This window comes from Miscanthus floridulus, chromosome 1 (assembly GCF_019320115.1).
Source record: "Miscanthus floridulus cultivar M001 chromosome 1, ASM1932011v1, whole genome shotgun sequence".
NCBI lineage: Eukaryota > Viridiplantae > Streptophyta > Magnoliopsida > Poales > Poaceae > Miscanthus > Miscanthus floridulus.
The window spans coordinates 199,111,764-199,130,943 of NC_089580.1; the positions used below are offsets into that span (position 1 = coordinate 199,111,764).

The window sequence follows — 19,180 nt, forward strand, 5'->3', positions numbered from 1 at the left end:
GGGAGAAGCAAGCAAGAACAGTGCACACACTGAGATGAATGACTGAATAAATTCAAATTGTTGGTGTCTGTCTACATGTAGCAACGCATGCAGTTGCAGTGCAAGCTGAGGCCTGAGGAGGAGGATAGGGATGGGCGAGGAGGAGGACAAGCCAGGTGCATGTCAGAGGGCCGTCCTGGCGGGAAGCTTGGCATGCTCTGCTGCTGGCTGTCTTCATCACCACTCGGGTCAACAGCTCTGCCCCAATCTCATAATTATCCCCTCCTACAGCAGGCATATGCTCTGACCGCATCTGAAACACCCCATTTGTCTCCGACCTTTTGTCTCTTGCATTGCCCGCCGCTGCACTGCACTCCTTCCCCTCTCTCTCCATCTCTCCCCCCTGCACTCTGGCCTAGGAGGGGAGAGTACATAGCAAAATTTAACACTTCTCACTGCTCGCCCACTCTCATTCGTTCTCTCTCTACTCTGCCCCCTCCTCTCCTTCCTCTTTCTAGTGGCAAAAGTGTTAGAGAGGCAGGTGTTGCGCTTGCACTGGCACTGCTTAGTATATGAGCTTGCTAGCTAGCCTGGCTGATGGATGGTCACTCATGTGCATAAACGTGCATGTGAAGTGGCTGGGCATCCAACCAAATATATAGCTGCCGGCCCCCGGCTGCCGGCTGCTGGCAGGTTCTTCGTGTTGTAGCTTGGAGCTGAGACTGGGAGATGACCATGGTGAGGACGACGGTGGTCGGCAGGGAGAGGAGCGGGGGCGTGAGGCAGTACAACAGGTCCAAGGTGCCTCGCCTCAGATGGACGCCCGATCTGCACCACTGCTTCGTCCACGCCATCCACAAGCTCGGCGGCCAGGACAGTATGTGCTTGCATGAATGCTCCTCTCCTGCTTGCCTGATCATCTTCTATCTTGCTCCAGTTTCCTCTCTCTTTCTCCCGTTTGGATTGGATGCGTTTCTCATGATCTGAACCTGCATGCTGTGTTCGCAGAGGCTACGCCGAAGCGAGTTCTGCAGCTGATGGGAGTGGGAGGACTCACCATATCTCATGTCAAAAGCCACCTGCAGGTTCACTAGCTGGAGTTCTCTCAGGGTATTGGATCCTGTTCTTCATTTCCTTCTCCTATCTACTACTGACTGAATATGTTTTTTTTCTCTTCTGAATGTCGAAGCAGATGTACAGGAACATGAGAAATGATCTTGGAATGCAAGGTACATACCGGGCCCTGTTCGCTTCTCTTATAACCCGTATTTTTCAGCTTCTTTTTTTAATTGGAACAGTGTTTTTCTCTCACAACAAATCAGCCGGAACAATATTTTGACTTATTTTTTTACCGAAGCGAACGGAGCCTAGTTTAGGCACAGCTCTTCTTTGTTCCCAGAACCGTTAGGAAAACAGAAAAGAAAGCATGTATCCTTTCTTTTCCCTCCTGTAGCTTGTTGGGTCCTCCAGTACGAACCGTTGGGAGACAGTGAAAATACCTAACGAGTCCAGCCTTTCTCGCCAAACAAATCAAGGAGTTTTTTTTTTCAAAAAATATAAATCCATGAAGTGAGTGAATGTGCATCAGTTAATGACAGTCTAATTAACCAGATTCAGAAGTGATTAAGACCAAAAAATATATCTCTTGATCATTTAATAGTCATGAGAAAAGGCTGTACTAGCTAAGCTGTTGTCTCTTTGTTCCAAAGGGAATTGTTTTTCCAGGGGATTGTAGTCACGGGAGAGAAGAAAAAAAACTGATCTTTCTAGCAACTCATGCATGCATGTGTGCATGGATGGCACGATTCTCGACATCCATCTTCTTTTGCGTGTGCGTGTGTAAGCTTTGGCAACATCCAATGTGTAGCTAGATAGGAGTACTCAGAAGTGAGCAGTGATTGCCCTGTTCGTATAGCTGAAAATATTGTTGACTTATTTGTTATGAAAAAAAAATATTATTTGTTGATTGAAAAAATATGACTTATAAGGCAAACGAACATGACGGATATGTTTTATCCTCCATGCATGCATATACATACAGCTGCTGTACTCCATCAGTTCAGAGCCAGTAGAGAACAAAACCTAAGCTAACCCCGGCCATTCTTCCTATTCTTTTGCCGATCCTGTGATCAGGGACGATGCAGGTGCACCGGATGCAGGATCAGGAGCACGTATACGGAGGAGGCATGCATATGGAACTCTGCACCAATATACAGCCGCAGTGCGATCATGAGTGCGATGCCACCCCCTGCTGCATCTGCCACTCGCCACCAAAGCCTGGAAGGGAGGCGACGCTGTTCCAACGGCAACTGAAAAGGTCACTGCCTTTTATATTTTACTCATTTTCTCTCCTATTCTGCTTGTGCTCTCTATATGCTCATCAGTCACGTCAGGATGGAGCCAGCCAGCCATTCGCGTCGTGAATAATGACAAAACGATTCTATAGACGACCTGCCTTTGGCTTTGCCCATTCCTTTTTCTTTTCTTTCACTTTTTGCCTGAGATAACGTTGCACAATAGCCAATGGAATATCCTTCCTGCATGCCAGTGGAATAATGACAGTATCTTGAAATAATTTGCTTTTGACAAGAGAGACACGTACGGACAGTCTAAGAGACAAGATGTTTGCATTGCCTGTTATAGTTAGTACCACTACTTTTTTTTATGTATACCAAGAAAGATCTTGTGGAATGTTTGTCTACAAATGCCAGCTTGGTTGGTTGCTCCGTTTTGTATATATAGTATAATTTAGTACTAGTAGTCAACATGTACACTGTAGGTGCATGCATTGTAGATCTTCAGCCCGTTAGGCTCGACTTGTCTCGCTTATTTCAGCTTGTTTCAGCTTATTATCTCTCACAGAACACTATTGATGAATTAGCTGAAATCAGCCAGAACCATAGCCGGTACACAGTAGTTTTGAATCAGCTTGTTTCAGCTTATTTTTTAAGTAACTACAAACCCGGCCAAGGCTTTGACCAAGAAGTGATCATGCTTATAAAACTTTGGTCATCGATAGCTTAAAATATTTTATATGGGGGAAAAGTCGTATGCGTGTAGATTTGCCTGAAAAATACTTTTATTAGGCATTATATAAATATATATTTTAATATAAAACATTGGCCAAAGTCGTACCTAGCTATCTGATGCTGTAAAAAGACAAGAGCACCAGTCCCATTCCCAGATGATCTTGCTTTAATTTACAGAGTGTTCATCAAGTTTTTTTTTCTTTAAGAAATGCACTATAGGGATATGCTAATGTTGACTGATTAGGTTACTATACCCACCTTTCCTCGCAAAAAAAAAAGGTTACTATACCCACCTTCACAACCTTGAAAATGTACATAAAGATGGATGAGTAAGCTAGCTTCTGTGTGGTCTCCAAAATCATACACTGACATGAAACAATGGTAAAAAATCTTTGGCTTCAAACTAGGAGTTTTGTGTATTGGTGATGGAAACTTGGCTTCAAACTAATGTGCAGGGATTGGAGCGTGCAAACATCTTTCTTGTTTTACCAGTAACTTTTCTTTCCCACGTACGGCAGGCGCCACGATGTGAACTAACCATGCGTGTTGCGTGTATGTATGCATGCAACCAAATGCAAACAACAGGGCGGAGACGAGGCGTGAGGGGGACGGGATCGATGGGAGCGCGAGCCCCAAGAGCCTTTTGCAGCGAGGAGGCCCAGGCCCAGGAATATGTGAGAGCGACGGGTCACCGAGCGGCGGCCTGTGCTGCGCGCTCGCAGCAGCAGGTGGCTACGACAACTACATGCGCATGATGCAAGCGGCCATGGGCGTGGCTGCCGCTGCCGGCGCTCCTCCTCCTCCGCCTCCACCTCGTCATGCGGAGATGGTGGAGCCCGGCCGGGGTCCGGGAATAAAGCAGCATTTGGCGCGGCCCGGCGCAGACGGCGGCGAACACGCTCCTCCTCCCAGCAGCAAGCAGCGCTTCACATTCTTGGGCTTCGTGGTGGCGCCGGGGCCGCCGCCTCCTCCTCCCAGCTGCGGCCGTGACCACCCTTTCGAGGTATGCACTGCTGCCACTGCACTGCACTGCACAGCATCAGCATGCATGCACTGTGTCTCCTTGCTCCGTCGGAGAGCCGAGGATGGACATGCGGTCTCAGCTGAGAAATGATCGAGAAAGCGAGTGTTCAGAGGGCACGGCAGGGGGACAAAGCGCATGGATCGTCCCAGCGCACTAGTGCATGCAGCCGCCCCTGCCTGTTCCGCCTCTGCGCCGCGGGCAGTGCCAAGTGCATAGGCGTGGCCGGTGGCGTGTGACCGAGTGTGTGTGGGCGCGACGGATCGCATCGCATTCTTCTCTCTCTTTTCAGCAGTGCTCGATGGTTCTTCTCCTGGCGTGTGGGTGTGGCCTAGCTAGGTCGCTGTACATACTGCATGCAGTAGGGCAGTGCATGCTCTCTTATTCCTTTCTCTCGCACAGTCTCCCTCGCTCTCTCTCCCCTCGTGCGTTCGTGTGGGCTAGGGGGATGTTGCACCGTCTCCTCAACAGATTCCAATCGCACAAAAAGGCAAAAGTACCGAAGTGACCGGACTGGAACTCAGGCCTCCTTTTGCCCTTTTCCTTTTGTGCACAATGCTAGGCCTTTGTTTGCATCCCAATAAATTTTAAGAAATTGATTTTATGATGAATCTGGTACAAAAAAACCCCAGAATCCCACCTAGATAGGTACTGTAGATTATAGGAGATATTTAATATAAACAGGTCTTCTATTAAGACAAATAATACATGCTCCCTTCGGTTTGCATATGTACTTATATGTTTTGGACGACACGGTCTCTGAATCATAAGTTGAACCACTATTTCCTAGTATCATTAGAGTAATACAAATTTAATATAAATTTGACTTTGATTACATTTCATATAAGTATTTAACTTACCTCATTAAAAAATAGTTAACTTATCCAATGCTAACCAAGTGATCATGGTTTGCACGCATGCAGATGGTCGGCAGGGCTCTCACACATCGCAGCTCGGCGGAGGCACGGCGCCTCCCATGCGGCGTCGAGACACCGCCGAGCAAGGCCACCGTGGCCCAACAAGTCGGCTATCCCTGGTCGTCGGCGGGTTCCGAGGACGACTGCTCGCTTTCGCTGTCCCTAGCGCTGGACACGAGAACCAGCCGCAGCGGCGACGAGGTCGGCCGGCTCTCGCCGACGGCGACGTCGGGAAGGCGGATCAGCCTCGACCTGTCCTTGTCCACGCTCTAGACCCGTCAAGTTAACCTGTGTGCGTGCGTGCTGCACGTCCCATGTTGGTATGATGCGAGTTGGTGAGTGGAATAGCTTAATATTGGGCCTTGCGGGCCGGGCTAGCTTCTTGGTGTAGCGTTTCCTACAATTTTCGCCTGGTGTTGTTGTTGCAACTCTTGGTCCATTTAGCCCATGTGTAATATCAGTCATTTTTCCACTAGGAAGAGCCAGATGGTCTATCTTGTTTTCCTCAAAAAAAAAAAGATGGTCTATCTTGTTTTTTTTCCTGTTATTGTGATTGGGGCCAATTTTTTTGAGCTCTATCCAGGTTTGGTAAACATGGGGTTCAGTTCAAACACATCCTACCCTCTTTCCAAAAAAATAAAAAAAAATCACATCCTACCCCTGATTGCAAGCTAGCTTTGGCACCCATCCACTCCCTATTCCCCACGTCCTCGTTACCCCATAGATCTCGATATTACTCTACTTGGTAATCTATGTAATGTTGACATGTAAGGTAGAATTAAGCTGTTGAACTGAAACTACATCGAATTGGTTCTTCGTAGCAGGAGATACTAATCTCGGTGAGAAAAACATAACATGGATTGATATTTTTCTCATGGTGTCACTATGTGACTTCATCTAGCATACCAACACAACAGAGGAGGAAAATGCATGTCTATGCGGGGACATGTATGACAGATGATCATACTTAGTTACTTACGGATTTTCAGTTGTCCTAATTTCAACCATCCTAAGTTTGATTAGATTTGTAAACAAGAATATTAACATTTATTTACTGTATACTCACTCCGTCCTAAATAAATTATTAGTCATTCCAACTTTCTTAAATAGTCAAAACATATCAAGTTTGACCAATAGCTTAGGACCGAGGGAGTACATCAAATTGTAAATATAATTGTTCTTTTCTTTAAACTTGATCGATACTTAGAATAATATGACTAAGGACAACTGAAAATCCACTATATTGAACAATGGGGGAGCGTGTAGTATACTAAAATGATAAGACGGCAAAGTAGATTAGTGAAAGTACAACCTTCCTATAACACTATCTCCAACAGCACGGACCTACATAGGAGATGCATTTGATGATTTGGGTCACGTTGTGGCAAAGGGTCACGGACCTAAATGTTGTCTTTTCCAATAGCGAACCCAAAAGTCACGGCAATAACATTTTGTGGGGTGTGACCGGAGCCAGACGCAGCATGTGGTGCGACGCAGATTTGTGTTCTCCATCGCGTCCCACTCAAAATGGGTCTGTCGTTTGCGTCGTCTGTTGGACCGTGTTTTTTTTCGATAAAGCGACATGAAGTAGGCATTTTGGTTTTGGGTACCGTGATGCGTCGGTTGTTGGAGACCGTCTTAGAGAAAGGCATAAGGTAATCAACATAGGCAAAGTCTTAGAAATTGCATGTACGGATAGCTGGGGATTAAATAGATGTGTAATGCACACTGGTTTATTACTCTTCTGCTGTGTAATGCAGGTGGATCTGCGGCGTAAGGGTTTATTTGGATCCATTAGCACTAAAAATTAGCTAGCTAATAACTAGTAGCTGCTAATTTTTAGCAGGGGTATGTTTGGACCCACCAGTTAATATGTGGATAGATAGTGAGTTGAATGTGCATACACCTATTAGCAATTCTAATCCTGTTAATGGAACTAATAGTTAACGACCCTCCAACTAATAATTAGCAGGTCTGTTTGATCCACTAGTAATAATTTTAGCTGCTAATTTTTAGTGCTAATGGATATAAGCACGCCATAAGGTAATCAATATAATTGATAGGAACATCTATATTTTACTTTTTCTTTTGGAACGAAAACAGCCAGGATCAGCTGGTTATTATTGACTAATATACTGTAAATATACTGTATATTTCTATGTTAGCCGGATTCTTCGGATTCATCTCGAACCTTTTCTTTTTAAGAATGCTATTTTCGGTAATATGATTTTAGTACATAATTAACATGGTAATTTACATATATTGCCACCTTCAGTAAGTGTTTATTCCTAATTATTACAGTATCCTTGCAACACCTCTGATTTCTGTGTGGAACTCATTTAAAACACCCAAATTCTTTCTTATAACATGCTTACATAATTTAGGTGCAGGAGCAAAGTTTTTCACATGGATATGTGCAAAAATACTTTTATAGCATATATGCACTGTAGATAGCAGGGATGGTACTCACATGATGGGTTTAGACTATTTACAAGTGTTTCCTAAGCAACAATAAGAAAATAGTTGATCTGATGCAGAGTAGGAAGATTCAATGTCCTATATACAAGAGGAAGCACTTGGAAGGAATGATCAATGGTTTCCATGCTTTGGCGACTGATCTACTGTGCAAGTTTGCAATTCTAGCCCCGTTCGGCTTGCTGAAACTTGGCTGAATTGACTAAAAAGCACTGTTCTGGCTGAATTGTCGTGAGAGAAAAACACTGTTCCGGCTGAAAAAATAAGCTGAATAGTGCGGATTATAAGGTAAGCCGAACGGGAGAGCTCTGCGCATACTAGTTGGAAGATTCAGAACCAATGATCAAGCTGGGAGGTGCTTTCGCCTTGGCGACTCTGTAATCAATTCAGAGATGCCTTTTCTTGTTCTTCTGAAGGTTGCTGTAAATTGTAATGGTTGGAGTGTTTAGCTTGGGTTTGTTTTTTAGGCAAGTGTTTTGGATCTTTTTATTTATTTAGAAAAAAGAACGGCTCTCTTCAGATTTGTATATGACAGCTCTCTCGGCATGCCCACTTCAGATTTGTACCCCATCGTGGTGGGGCAATGCATTTAGCAGTCTTCGTATTTTTTATACTTAAGACAGGGGAATAATGAAGCCCTATAATGAATGAAGATTTGTATCCCATCGTGGTGCTGCCATTTAGCCGTCTTCGTATTTTATACTTAAAGACTGGGGAATAATGAAGCCCTATAATAAATGAGTGTTTTCTAAGCAGGATGTTTTGAGCTGCTTCTGAAATTGCAGCTATAGAAGTATGAATACAAGAATACAAGCCGATGAAACCACCAGTGCCCTCTGCTTTGAGTTAGAGATCCCTGGAGGAACTCCTTTGTTGCAGGCACCCTCATCAGGTTCGTATAGCAGCGCATTCAGCACTTATGCTAAAAGACATGGCCTAGCTTAAATTGGGATTCATGAACAATCTAGTATTGAGATTCATGAACATCTAGTAGCTATATAAGCAAAAAATAGGCTCTTTGTATAACGACTGAACCAAAGTCTGAAGCAATTGCTCACGATGTACTTACAGTTCAGACAATTGATCCACGATGTAACTGGACAGCACGTATGCATTTGGACACTTCACGAACAAATTGATTATTGATGCAACTCAAATGAAGAACCTTCAACAAGAGATGAAATGAACCTGATAATTTGGAAACAGAGCAGCTAATCAACTGACTTGACTCGAGTCAAACTCAAACTCACGACGGATTACACTTTGCCAACTCACTGACTGCAACAATCCAATCGAAGAATCAGGCAAACCAATGCAATTTATTGTGGTGCCGTGCTGACCCAAGAACACCCCTGCACTCGTCCATGCATGGATCACACCTTGATGCTGAAGCTGAGGAGGAACTTGTTCAGGCCAGCCTTCCAGCCGCCGCTGCCTTTCCTGCCAGGCCTTGGAGTAGCCTTGAAGCCACCGCTGCCCTTCCTGCCGGGGCTCGGGGTTGCCGTCAGAGCGTTGGGCCCGGCGTGGTTGGCGGCACCCTGGACCGCATCCTTCTGCCAGAGCAGGAAGCTCCGGCACCCGTTGAAGGTGATCTTCTCGTCTTCTTTGAGCGCTGCACGGGAAGGCAAGAGACCAAACAGATGAGATCGAATCGAATCGTGCGTCAGAGAGCCGAGAAGCAAGCAAAGCAGATCCAAATTCCGACGGAAGAGATGGGTAACAGATGCCGATTCGTACCGCCGGATCCGCCGTTGGCGGTGGAGAGGACGAAGCCGGCGGGGTCGGTGCCGAGCAGCGGCATGCGTCCCTCGCGCGCGTAGCAGCGGAGCGCGGCGCGGATGAGCGCGGCGACCGTGTCGCCCTCGAGCACGATGAAGCGCAGCGGGCCGGCGCTCCCGAGGACGGTCACCGTCACCAGGACGCGCACGGGGTCATCGGGCCCCGCGGCGGCGGACTTGCCGCGGGGCTCCGACCTCCAGAGCTTCATCGGCAGCGACGAAGGCACCCCGACGGCCATCAGCAGCGGCGGCGGCGCTCAGCGACGAATCTCGCGCGCTGTCGAGCTCTCGAGCAACAGATCCAGGACGAGAGGGGGATCGGTGGAATCAACCGAATCAAATCAAATCAGAGAAGCGGCGGCAGCGACGGCCGGCGCGGGGAAGCAATGGAGCGAGTGGTTCAGGGGTCGAGGCCCATGCAGCGGTGGTACCAGCCCTGCATGCAGCAACCGAAGCCGCGGAAGGAGGCCTTCTCCGGCTGCGGCTGCGAGGCGGCGGACGTCGCGCGGGCTCCCACCATTCACGAGGGGCTCGTCGTCTTCACGGGTGCGCGCGGCGGGGGCCGGGTGGGGGATCCGCGGAGCGCTCGCTTCTTGCCCTCAAGAGGAGGCGGCGGCGGCTGCTGCGAGGAGGAGGAGACGAATTCGATTTGGTTGTTGTTGGCTTGATGAGCGAGGAAGGGCAGGGAAGCGTGGAGGGAAAAGACGAGAGGCTGGCGGAATATATGGCGCGAGAGGTCAGGTAGGTTAGGTCTGCTTCGTTCCGCGTGGTGGGTTGGGAACTGGCGGGAGGCGACCGATCTCGTCCGGTGATCCGAGGAGAGGATCGGGGCCGTTGATCGAGGAGGCGAACGGTGGACGCGGGTTCTAGGCGGTGGGTGGGTCGTCCGGATGTGGCGGCAGGTTTTCCTTCGAGCGCTGACTTTGCTTGCCGCTTGCGTTACTCGGTTTCCTTTTGCCGAGTAGGGTCCGGGTGGGTGGGGTTCGGGCTGGTGGTGGGCTGGAGCTATCTGTGCGGTCCGGATATCTTGATTGGGCCTTGGCGGCACAGAGAAACTCCCGGCTATACGATTATGATTTTTCTCAAATCCTCAAAAAAAAAAAAAAAAGACTATACGATTATGATTGTTGCTAAAAAAAGTGATTATGATTATGATGATGATGATTACTCCTCGTGCTCGATCTCCGTCCGCGTCCCGTAACAAGCGCGGACTCGCGGCGTGCGGACCCTTATATAAACACAAGACCGGATCTCATTTCGTCCTCTCTAGTCGACACCACGTATCTCTGTAGTCTCTCTCTAGTTGACATCACCGACGGAAAGAGGCGACAGCAAGGGTTTAGACGACGAGGGGAGGGCTTAGTCCACCTCCATCCATGGCGGCCATCATCGTGGAAAATCTTGTGCAGATCGAGACAGAGACAGTGGATCTGGTTAGATTAAGATCTCGCACTCTTATTTATCAATTTGATCTGTTTTGTGTTTTATTTTCAAATCAGTCTAGCCCTCGTTGTGTTGAGTAAGCATGTGTTCTTTGTTTTAATCTAACACATGTACACACATCTATTACTTTCGCAGGAGAACATCCCTATGGACGAAGTATTTACCTTCCTCAAATGCAGCAAGGAAGGCCTCAGCTCCAATGAAGCCCAGACACGCGCCGCCATGTTTGGTCCCAATAAATTAGAAGAAAGAAAGGTCATTATCGATCCTATATTATTTTCTCATATTTTACCTTTTATTCATTGTCTCTCGATCTTAAAATCAAGACAAACACTAATATGTCATAACAACACAAGTAGTGGAAGACATTATTATGTATTAAACTGAAAGTACTAATATTGCTGGTTATTTGCAACACCATGATCCAATGGTGTCCACTAGTGTTGTTGTTACATGACTAGTGTGGCGGTAAGATGTTTTAAGTCAAAATAGCTTAATGAAGCCAGATCTTTGCAATATCTAGGGAAAAACAAGTCAAAATAGCCTACCAGAAGAGTTTTCAATTTTCATTAGCTTTCTAGCTTATGGCAATAATGTCTAAAATATATATATGCGAGGACGGCTGAGTTACTTAGTTTTTACATACCATTGTGCCATAAACAGATCAGTACTTGTTCTTATAGTGTGATTGATTGATTGACACATAATCTGATTAAATTAGGTGTTCCAAAAATATTACTTAATCTGCAATATACGTGTACTTTGATAGCAAATAAGATAACAGTGTCGTACGTCCATCATTGTGTTTGCAGGAGAACAAGGTGTTGAAGTTCCTAATGTTTATGAACAATCCGTTGTCGTGGGTGATGGAGATGGCTGCTGTGATGGCCATTGCGCTTGCCAACGGCAACAACAGGCCGCCGGACTGGCAAGATTTTGTCGGCATCGTGGTGCTCCTTATCCTCAACTCCACCATCTCATTTATCGAGGAGAACAATGCCGGGAGCGCCGCAGAGGCGCTCATGGCCAACCTTGCGCCTAAGACCAAGGTGTTGCGTGATGGCCGATGGAGCGAGGAGGACGCGGCGGTCCTCGTCCCGGGTGACATTGTCAGCATTAAGCTTGGCGACATCATCCCAGCTGACGCTCGCTTGCTCGAGGGCGATGCGCTCAAGATTGACCAGTCGGCGCTCACTGGCGAGTGTCTTCCGGTCACCAAGAGCCCCGGCGACGGTGTCTACTCGGGCTCCACGTGCAAGCAGGGCGAGATCGAGGCAATTGTCATCGCCACCGGCGTGCACACCTTCTTTGGGAGGGCGGCGCACCTTGTCGATAGCACCAACCAGGTCGGCCACTTCCAGAAGGTGCTCCAGGCCATCGGCAACTTCTGCATAGGAACCATCGCCGTTGGCTTATTCGTCGAGGTCATCGTCATGTACGCGGTCCAGCACCGCCGGTACCGTGAAGGCATCGACAACCTCCTCGTGCTTCTGATCGGCGGCATCCCAATTGCCATGCCTACTGTGCTCTCCGTCACCATGGCAATCGGCTCCCACAGGCTGTCGTTGCAGGGCGCTATCACCAAGCGCATGACTGCCATCGAGGCGATGGCCGGCATGGATGTGCTCTGCAGTGACAAGACCGGCACGCTCACCCTCAACAAGCTCAGTGTTGACCGCAGCCTTGTTGAGATCTTTGCCGCGGACGTTGAAAAGGACGATGTTATCTTGTTCGCTGCCAGGGCATCTAGGGTGGAGAACCAGGATGCCATCGACGCCGCCATGGTTGGCATGCTAAGTGATCCAAAGGAGGCCAGGGATGGCATTGAGGAGGTGCACTTCTTCCCCTTCAACCCCGTCGACAAGCGAACAGCCCTCACCTATATTGATCTCGCTGATGGTAGCTGGCACCGTGTCAGCAAGGGTGCACCCGAACAAGTACGTAGTCATGGCTTTCTCATCCCCATCTATTTTTTATAAGGAATTTGTTATGGTGCATAGCTCGTTTTTGTATACATTGTATTTATTTACTCCCATGGCGTGCATGACTATAGATATTGGCTCTCTGCAACTGTGGAGATAACGTCAAGAACTTGGTTCACACTGTGATCGACAAGTACGCCGAGCGTGGTCTTCGATCTCTTGCAGTTGCAAGGCAGGTATGATTTTATTTTCAGAATGCTCAATCGATTATTCTACTTATGTGAGTTATGTCTTTTTCTTTTTGTGTGTATCTAATCTTTTTTTTTTTTATCTTGCTTTTCTACAGAAAATTCCTGAGAAGAGGAAAGAAAGCCTCGGAGAGCCATGGGAATTTGTGGGTCTGCTTCCTCTCCTGGACCCACCAAGGTCGGACAGTTCTGAAACAATCAAGCATGCGCTCGACCTCGGTGTCAATGTGAAGATGATCACCGGTACATTCTGCATTTGGTTGTCTATAATTCTACTCTTTCTACCTCTTTTAGGCTAAGGTGGTGTTTAAATCAAAGGAGTAAAGTTTAGGAATGTCACATCGGGTGTTACATGGAAGTGTTCGGATAGTAATAATAAAACAAATTACAGAAGTCCTCAGTAATTCGCGAGATGAATTTATTAAGTCTAATTAATCCGTCATTAGCACATGTTTATTGTAGCACCACATTGTCAAATCATGGACTAATTAGGCTTAAAAATCGCCTCGTAAATTAGTCGCAATATGTGCCATTAGTTACTTTTTTAGTCTATATTTAATACTTCATGCATGTGTCTAACATCCGATGTGATAGAAAGTAAACTTTAGGAGGAGGAACTAAATAAGGCCTAAATGAGAGAAAGTTTAGGCTGACATGATCTGATAATGTCATGTGCAGGTGATCAGCTCGCCATTGCTAAGGAGACCGGGAGACGGCTAGGGATGGGCTCAAACATGTATCCATCATCGGCTCTGCTTGGGCAGAGCAAAGATGAAGCCACTGCTTCGATTCCTGTGGATGACTTGATCGAGAAGGCTGATGGCTTTGCTGGCGTCTTCCCAGGTGTGCATGAACACGGGAACTGCACTGCAATAATAATTGGTTGGATTGTTTACTCAGTCTGATGAAGTTGTGCACTTTTGCTGCAGAGCACAAGTATGAGATTGTCAAGAAGCTGCAGGAGATGAAGCACATTTGTGGAATGACCGGAGATGGTGTGAACGATGCGCCTGCTTTGAAGAAAGCGGATATCGGAATTGCCGTAGCTGGAGCTACTGATGCAGCACGGAGCGCCTCTGACATTGTGCTTACTCAAGAAGGGCTCAGTGTCATCATTAGTGCTGTGCTAACTAGCAGGGCCATCTTCCAGAGGATGAAGAATTACACTGTAAGTATTCTTTTCGCGACAAAATTCACTAATTCCTTACACTTCTGAATTCTGACCCTAATTCCTTCTCTTGTTTTTTTGTTAGATATATGCGGTGTCAATCACAATTCGTATTGTGGTAAGTTATTTTTACTTAAGCCTTGCAACAATCTAGAGATTATGGTTTTATATGTGTTTAAAATTCTTATTTACTGTGAACGTGCAGCTTGGATTTTTACTGATTGCACTGATATGGAAATTTGATTTCTCACCGTTCATGATTCTGGTCATCGCCATTCTGAACGATGGTAAGTTTGCAGTTCAACTTCAGAGGCATACAGGCTGCACATTGTTCACTAATTTCTGCGCATTCAATACTTGTTATTCTGAAGAAATATGTTATGATTTCAGGCACTATCATGACTATCGCAAAGGACAGAGTAAAACCGTCGCCACACCCTGATAGCTGGAAGCTGAACGAGATCTTTGCCACAGGCGTTGTGTACGGAGCCTACATGGCTGTAATGACTGTCGTATTCTTCTGGGCCATGAGAAGCACCGACTTCTTCTCTGTAAGCATCTTTTCTTCAGTCTTCATGAAATCCAAATTAAGCATGAGAGAGAACAAGATCACTAACTGCCGGACATAATATTTCTCCTGTGGCAATGCAGAACACCTTCCACGTGAGGTCTCTGCGTGGCAGCACCGAGGAGATGATGTCTGCCCTGTACCTGCAAGTGAGCATCATCAGCCAGGCCCTCATCTTCGTGACGCGGTCGCGCAGCTGGTGCTTCACCGAACGCCCCGGCTTCTGGCTGTGCGCAGCGTTCGTCATCGCGCAGATCGTAAGCCACACCCTACTATCTCCTTTCACTTCTGAATTCATATCGAGCATGCCTACCATGCATATCAAACTGCTTGCGGTTGCAGGTTGCCACTCTGATTGCAGTGTTCGCGAACTTTGGGTTTGCCCGCATCAGAGGAATCGGATGGGGTTGGGCCGGCGTCATATGGCTCTACAGCCTCGTCACCTTCGTTCCCCTCGACCTGTTCAAGTTCGCTATCCGCTACGTGTTGAGCGGCAAGGCCTGGAACAATCTCCTGCAGAACAAGGTATGTTTCATTCTCATGTTATTTTGTACTGTACTGAATAAATCAGAACCTAACGCCCTGGCCTTTCTGCTGCTGTTTCAACAATATAATGCAGACGGCCTTCACGACGAAGGAGAACTACGGCGGGGAGGAGCGCAAGGCGCAGTGGGCGACGACGCAGCGCAGCCTGCATGGCCTCCCTACGACCACCGAGTCCGAGGCCGGCGGCAGGGGCAGCAGCAGCAGCACGGAGCTGTCGGAGATCGCCGAGCAGGCCAAGCGGCGAGCGGAGTTCGCGAGGCTGCGCGAGAAGAACACGCTGAGGGGCCAGCTCGAGTCGTCGGCGAGGCGCAGGGGGATGGACATCAACGCGGTCAGGACGCCGTTCTACAGCATGTAAACGTGCACGGCGTACGTGAGCGAGAGGGCGTCGTCGCTTCCGTACTCGTTGCGCATTTTTAGGAGCGGTACACCAAAGTGCTCGCCCTCGTCAGTAACTTGCTATGTTCGTGATCGTCTCACGGTAGGATATAGGTCAAGGTTGGTCAGTTGTTTGCCGGGGGCCAGTTTGCCTCGCTAGTTGTTACACGTTTGTTTTTTATCTTCTACATCACAATTACATTACACTATTGTGAATTTTGTTCATCATCTACGAAAGTTTCACAAGTGTAGTTCTTTTAGATTATCCTAATTGGGAACTAAGTACCCTGTTAGTACTGTACGTGCATGTGTGAATTCAACGTGTTTGATATTATCGTGTCATGTTTGTTGTTTGTCGGTGTTATATGCACACCAACACGCCAATCTTTGTTGTGCCCAATTCATAGCTTACTGTATCTATACTGCCTTTCCATTCCTGTTCTAAATGGCGACACATTTTAGTTTTATTCTAAATCAAACCTGTCTTTATCATGTTTACTATTACTCAAAAAATCATTAGTATCTACAATATTATAAAATATGAACACACTATTTAAGTATATATTAATTCACCGTGTGCCTAACTGTTGGCCACATCTACGTATGACATGCTGTCCTTTACAGCAACTCCACCGGACTGAGTAAAACCAATTTCATTTTCCTCCACCAGATTGAGTAAAACCAATTTTCTTTCCCTACATCAAGCAATAAAGGGAATTTAAGCCCAAAAAACTCCCGCAGATCATCTTTCTAATCCTGTTCACCAATTTTTTTTTTTCTCAAACACCTCAAAATTCTCCCTCTCTCACTCAAACAAAAGGGTACCAACACCATTTTCTCAATCCCCTTTCCCCCCTTCTCCTATCACTGACGGCTTGGGTCCACCAGGCTGGGTCCCCGATCGCTAGTGACTTGGTGTCAAGTGACTTAACTGACATGGATGAGTAATGGAACCCCCGATTCCTTAAAAAAAAAACCGTTCGTACCCGGATAAACGCTCACAAGAGCTCATTAAAAACATGAATCCACTGGTTGACACTCAAGTTAACCAAATTCAAACTTAGGGCTTTCAGCATTCTAGACTTCTACCTTTCTTAAACTCACTACAAGTGCACACAGTAGCCACCTACTCACTCTATCCCTTTTATTCGTCATTCTCACTTATGGAGAAGAGAAGTCAATTATACTTAACTTTAAATAAATATATAAAATAAAATATTAATATTTATAGTCAATAATTAGTATCATTTGATAGATTGTTGAATATTTTTTATAATAAATTAATTTAGATATACAAATGTTGCTAATATTTTCTACAAAATTAGTCAAACTTGAGAAAGTTTGACCAGCACGAATCCCACGGCAACACTTAAATAGGTACAGATGGAGTATATAATTTGAGTCAATCTCTTGACAACTTTTCATAGGGGTTAACCATTTGTTGCACTAGAATTTGTTATGGGACCAGGATTTTTTATTTAAGATTGGGCCAAGCCCAATTAAATTGAAAAAATGGCTACCTCATTATCAATGTTACGAGCACCACGCAACAAATTGTATATCCTTTTGCAACGCACGAATATGTTTGCTATTCTAATATTAAAGTGAGATTGTTTCCTCCCTCCTCAACCATTCGTTCCTCTACTCCCTGAGAGGATGGCGTCGAGAGAGAACGGGTTGGTATCTCAATTTTGGAGGGTTGGCATTTTAGAGGAATATTCACTGTTGTGGACTGTTCTATCCCACCTGTTCCTCAATAAATATCGGGACTCCGTCCTATACCTCAACCAAACACACGCTAATAGTATTCAGTCTGTTTGTTTTGGCTGGATTGGCATATAAGCCCATGGCTGAAGTACTGCTGGCTGGTTTGGTGTGAGAGGAAAATACTGTTGACTGACTGATAAGCCAAGCCAGATACAGGCAGTTACAACCTGCCGAACAGGCTGATTGAATGGTTTTACGAATGATTAAAGATAAGAGTCCTACTTGATTTATTGTCTCGTTCATGACCTAAACTCACGTTCATCCTCTTGTGAGTTAGAATAACAACACGCTTGGTATAGAGTCCGATTTCAAAACATCCCATAACATAAGGCAAACTATACGTTCTGGGCATGTTTGCTCATAACACATCAATTACCTCTCCTTGTGCCATGGTTGGGAAATTGGGATCCTTCTTCTCCTATGGTCGTGCTCAGCTCAGCTCCATGCATGTACACTTCATTTTTTTTAATAGCACTTCGCCATATCGCCCAAGCCGGATATCCTCCATATCCACGTGAGCCGGGATTGATCTATGATCGCATCTCGTACAGGTTATTATAGGCAGAAGATTTGGTTCACCAGGTCATAATGCAACGGTAATGCTGCTTATAGGTCGTCCGTCCGTCTGGATGGACCCCGTATAAATCGGCCGCTCATTTTGCGCCATGCTCTCGCCACCCCTGCCCACGTCGTCTGCTCGCTCATCACGCTGCGCGCCTCTGCTTTGAGACGGACCCCACCATTGGTCGTGTCGCCCCCGCTCGCGCCGCGCGGCCTGCCTGCGCCCGCCATGTGCCCCCACCGGGACTCGTGCTTCCCATCGTGGCCGTGCTCCATCCGCCTGCCCCTACCAAGGTCCGTGTCGCCGACGAGCTCCACACTAGCGACCTCCACGCCACTCCACGGCATCGAGCTCCGCGTCGATAAGCCTTCATTCGTCCAGTAGCAAGAAGATGATACGCTGAAAAGCATGTTGCAGTAGTATGTTTCAAGTGTTTCAGATGTATGCTATAAGTGTTGGATATCGATGTTACAAACATGTTGTAATGGCTATACACTTTTGTTTTTAGTGTATGTTACAAATGTTTCATCTGTTTCAGACGAATGTTGCAAGTGTTTTATCTAGATATTGCAAAGTAGATCGGGATATTGCATATACATGCATGTTGTAAGAATATGTTTCAAGTATTTTCAGGTATTTCATACGTATGTTTGCGAGTGTCTGGATGTTGTATATGTTTGCAGTGGTTTTCAAATGTTTTTTCAGGCATTTTCGCAAGTGTTTTATACGCTTGTTTTGAAGTGTTTCATTTGTTCTTTTGTATATTGCAACCGTTGCATCTGTATGTTTCAAAAATAGATCAGGAGTTGTACATGAGATGCGCGTGGGAATCGGACAGCGGCGCGGACGACGTTCGGGGCGGCGGGCCGTGTGGGCGACGTTTGGGGTAACGCGGGCCACTGCTGGTGCACTCCCTCGGCACGCTATACGCTGGCAACATCCGGACGCCAGCGCCCTTGATGGAAGTCCGGACTATGGCAAGTCTGTAATCCCAATCGCTACTAACTGGGCCGTTCAAATCCGCAACTATCAACGCGTTTCTTCCACTCGAGATGTTAAGGGTTCTCTTGCTAAAACTTTTTGGAATCCAAGGATCAGCTCATACCAAATATCAATATTTGTCACGTTGCCCCCTCTCGAAATCATACCATTCTCCAAAACTCGGATCCCATTCTGAATCGACTCCTACATATGACATGCAATTCTGTAGCCTGCCTGACGGTTTTGCCTGCAAAAATGGGTATCCTTTGCGCTACTACCTTGATCAAAACTTCACTTTTTTTTACCTGTCCGCAATAGCATCTTCTCCCTTCCAATCTTTTAATTGTTTGCCAAATCCTTTCCTTGAGGTAAATCTAAATTAATACCTTCGGTTTCGA

At 46.5% G+C, this 19,180-nt stretch overlaps 3 protein-coding genes across 3 annotated transcripts; 2 read left to right on the plus strand and 1 right to left on the minus strand.

Annotated features, from left to right (window-relative positions):
• The first annotated feature begins 587 nt into the window (after positions 1 to 587).
• LOC136508802 (uncharacterized) lies at positions 588 to 5,401 on the plus strand. The gene is made up of 6 exons (XM_066503582.1): positions 588 to 856; positions 988 to 1,064; positions 1,172 to 1,208; positions 2,113 to 2,296; positions 3,594 to 4,011; positions 4,953 to 5,401. The coding sequence occupies exons 1-6, from the start codon at positions 709 to 711 to the stop codon at positions 5,217 to 5,219; spliced, it is 1,131 nt and encodes a 376-aa protein (XP_066359679.1). The 5' UTR covers positions 588 to 708; the 3' UTR covers positions 5,220 to 5,401.
• A 3,143-nt stretch (positions 5,402 to 8,544) lies between these two features.
• LOC136508812 (uncharacterized) lies at positions 8,545 to 9,914 on the minus strand. The gene is made up of 2 exons (XM_066503594.1): positions 9,159 to 9,914; positions 8,545 to 9,033 (listed from the first exon to the last, which is right to left on the minus strand). Exons 1-2 carry the CDS (start codon positions 9,436 to 9,438, stop codon positions 8,795 to 8,797), a joined length of 519 nt encoding a protein of 172 aa, XP_066359691.1. The 5' UTR covers positions 9,439 to 9,914; the 3' UTR covers positions 8,545 to 8,794.
• A 587-nt stretch (positions 9,915 to 10,501) lies between these two features.
• LOC136508823 (plasma membrane ATPase-like) lies at positions 10,502 to 15,645 on the plus strand. The gene is made up of 13 exons (XM_066503604.1): positions 10,502 to 10,632; positions 10,778 to 10,897; positions 11,455 to 12,579; positions 12,696 to 12,800; positions 12,911 to 13,055; positions 13,491 to 13,655; positions 13,742 to 13,980; positions 14,066 to 14,098; positions 14,186 to 14,267; positions 14,371 to 14,531; positions 14,632 to 14,805; positions 14,891 to 15,073; positions 15,168 to 15,645. The coding sequence occupies exons 1-13, from the start codon at positions 10,576 to 10,578 to the stop codon at positions 15,450 to 15,452; spliced, it is 2,874 nt and encodes a 957-aa protein (XP_066359701.1). The 5' UTR covers positions 10,502 to 10,575; the 3' UTR covers positions 15,453 to 15,645.
• The last annotated feature ends 3,535 nt before the right edge of the window (positions 15,646 to 19,180 follow it).

Excerpts from the sequence above, each read along its gene's own strand:
- LOC136508823 (XM_066503604.1), top strand. The coding sequence starts at position 10,576 with ATGGCGGCCATCATCGTGGAAAATCTTGTGCAGATCGAGACAGAGACA. Across the intron at positions 13,656-13,741 it reads CTTTGCTGGCGTCTTCCCAG|AGCACAAGTATGAGATTGTC; the intron begins GTGTGCATGAAC and ends CTTTTGCTGCAG. Across the intron at positions 14,806-14,890 it reads CGTTCGTCATCGCGCAGATC|GTTGCCACTCTGATTGCAGT; the intron begins GTAAGCCACACC and ends TTGCGGTTGCAG.
- LOC136508802 (XM_066503582.1), top strand. The coding sequence starts at position 709 with ATGACCATGGTGAGGACGACGGTGGTCGGCAGGGAGAGGAGCGGGGGC. Across the intron at positions 1,065-1,171 it reads ATGTCAAAAGCCACCTGCAG|ATGTACAGGAACATGAGAAA; the intron begins GTTCACTAGCTG and ends ATGTCGAAGCAG. Across the intron at positions 1,209-2,112 it reads AAATGATCTTGGAATGCAAG|GGACGATGCAGGTGCACCGG; the intron begins GTACATACCGGG and ends TCCTGTGATCAG.
- LOC136508812 (XM_066503594.1), bottom strand. The coding sequence starts at position 9,438 with ATGGCCGTCGGGGTGCCTTCGTCGCTGCCGATGAAGCTCTGGAGGTCG. Across the intron at positions 9,034-9,158 it reads CGCCAACGGCGGATCCGGCG|CGCTCAAAGAAGACGAGAAG; the intron begins GTACGAATCGGC and ends CTTCCCGTGCAG.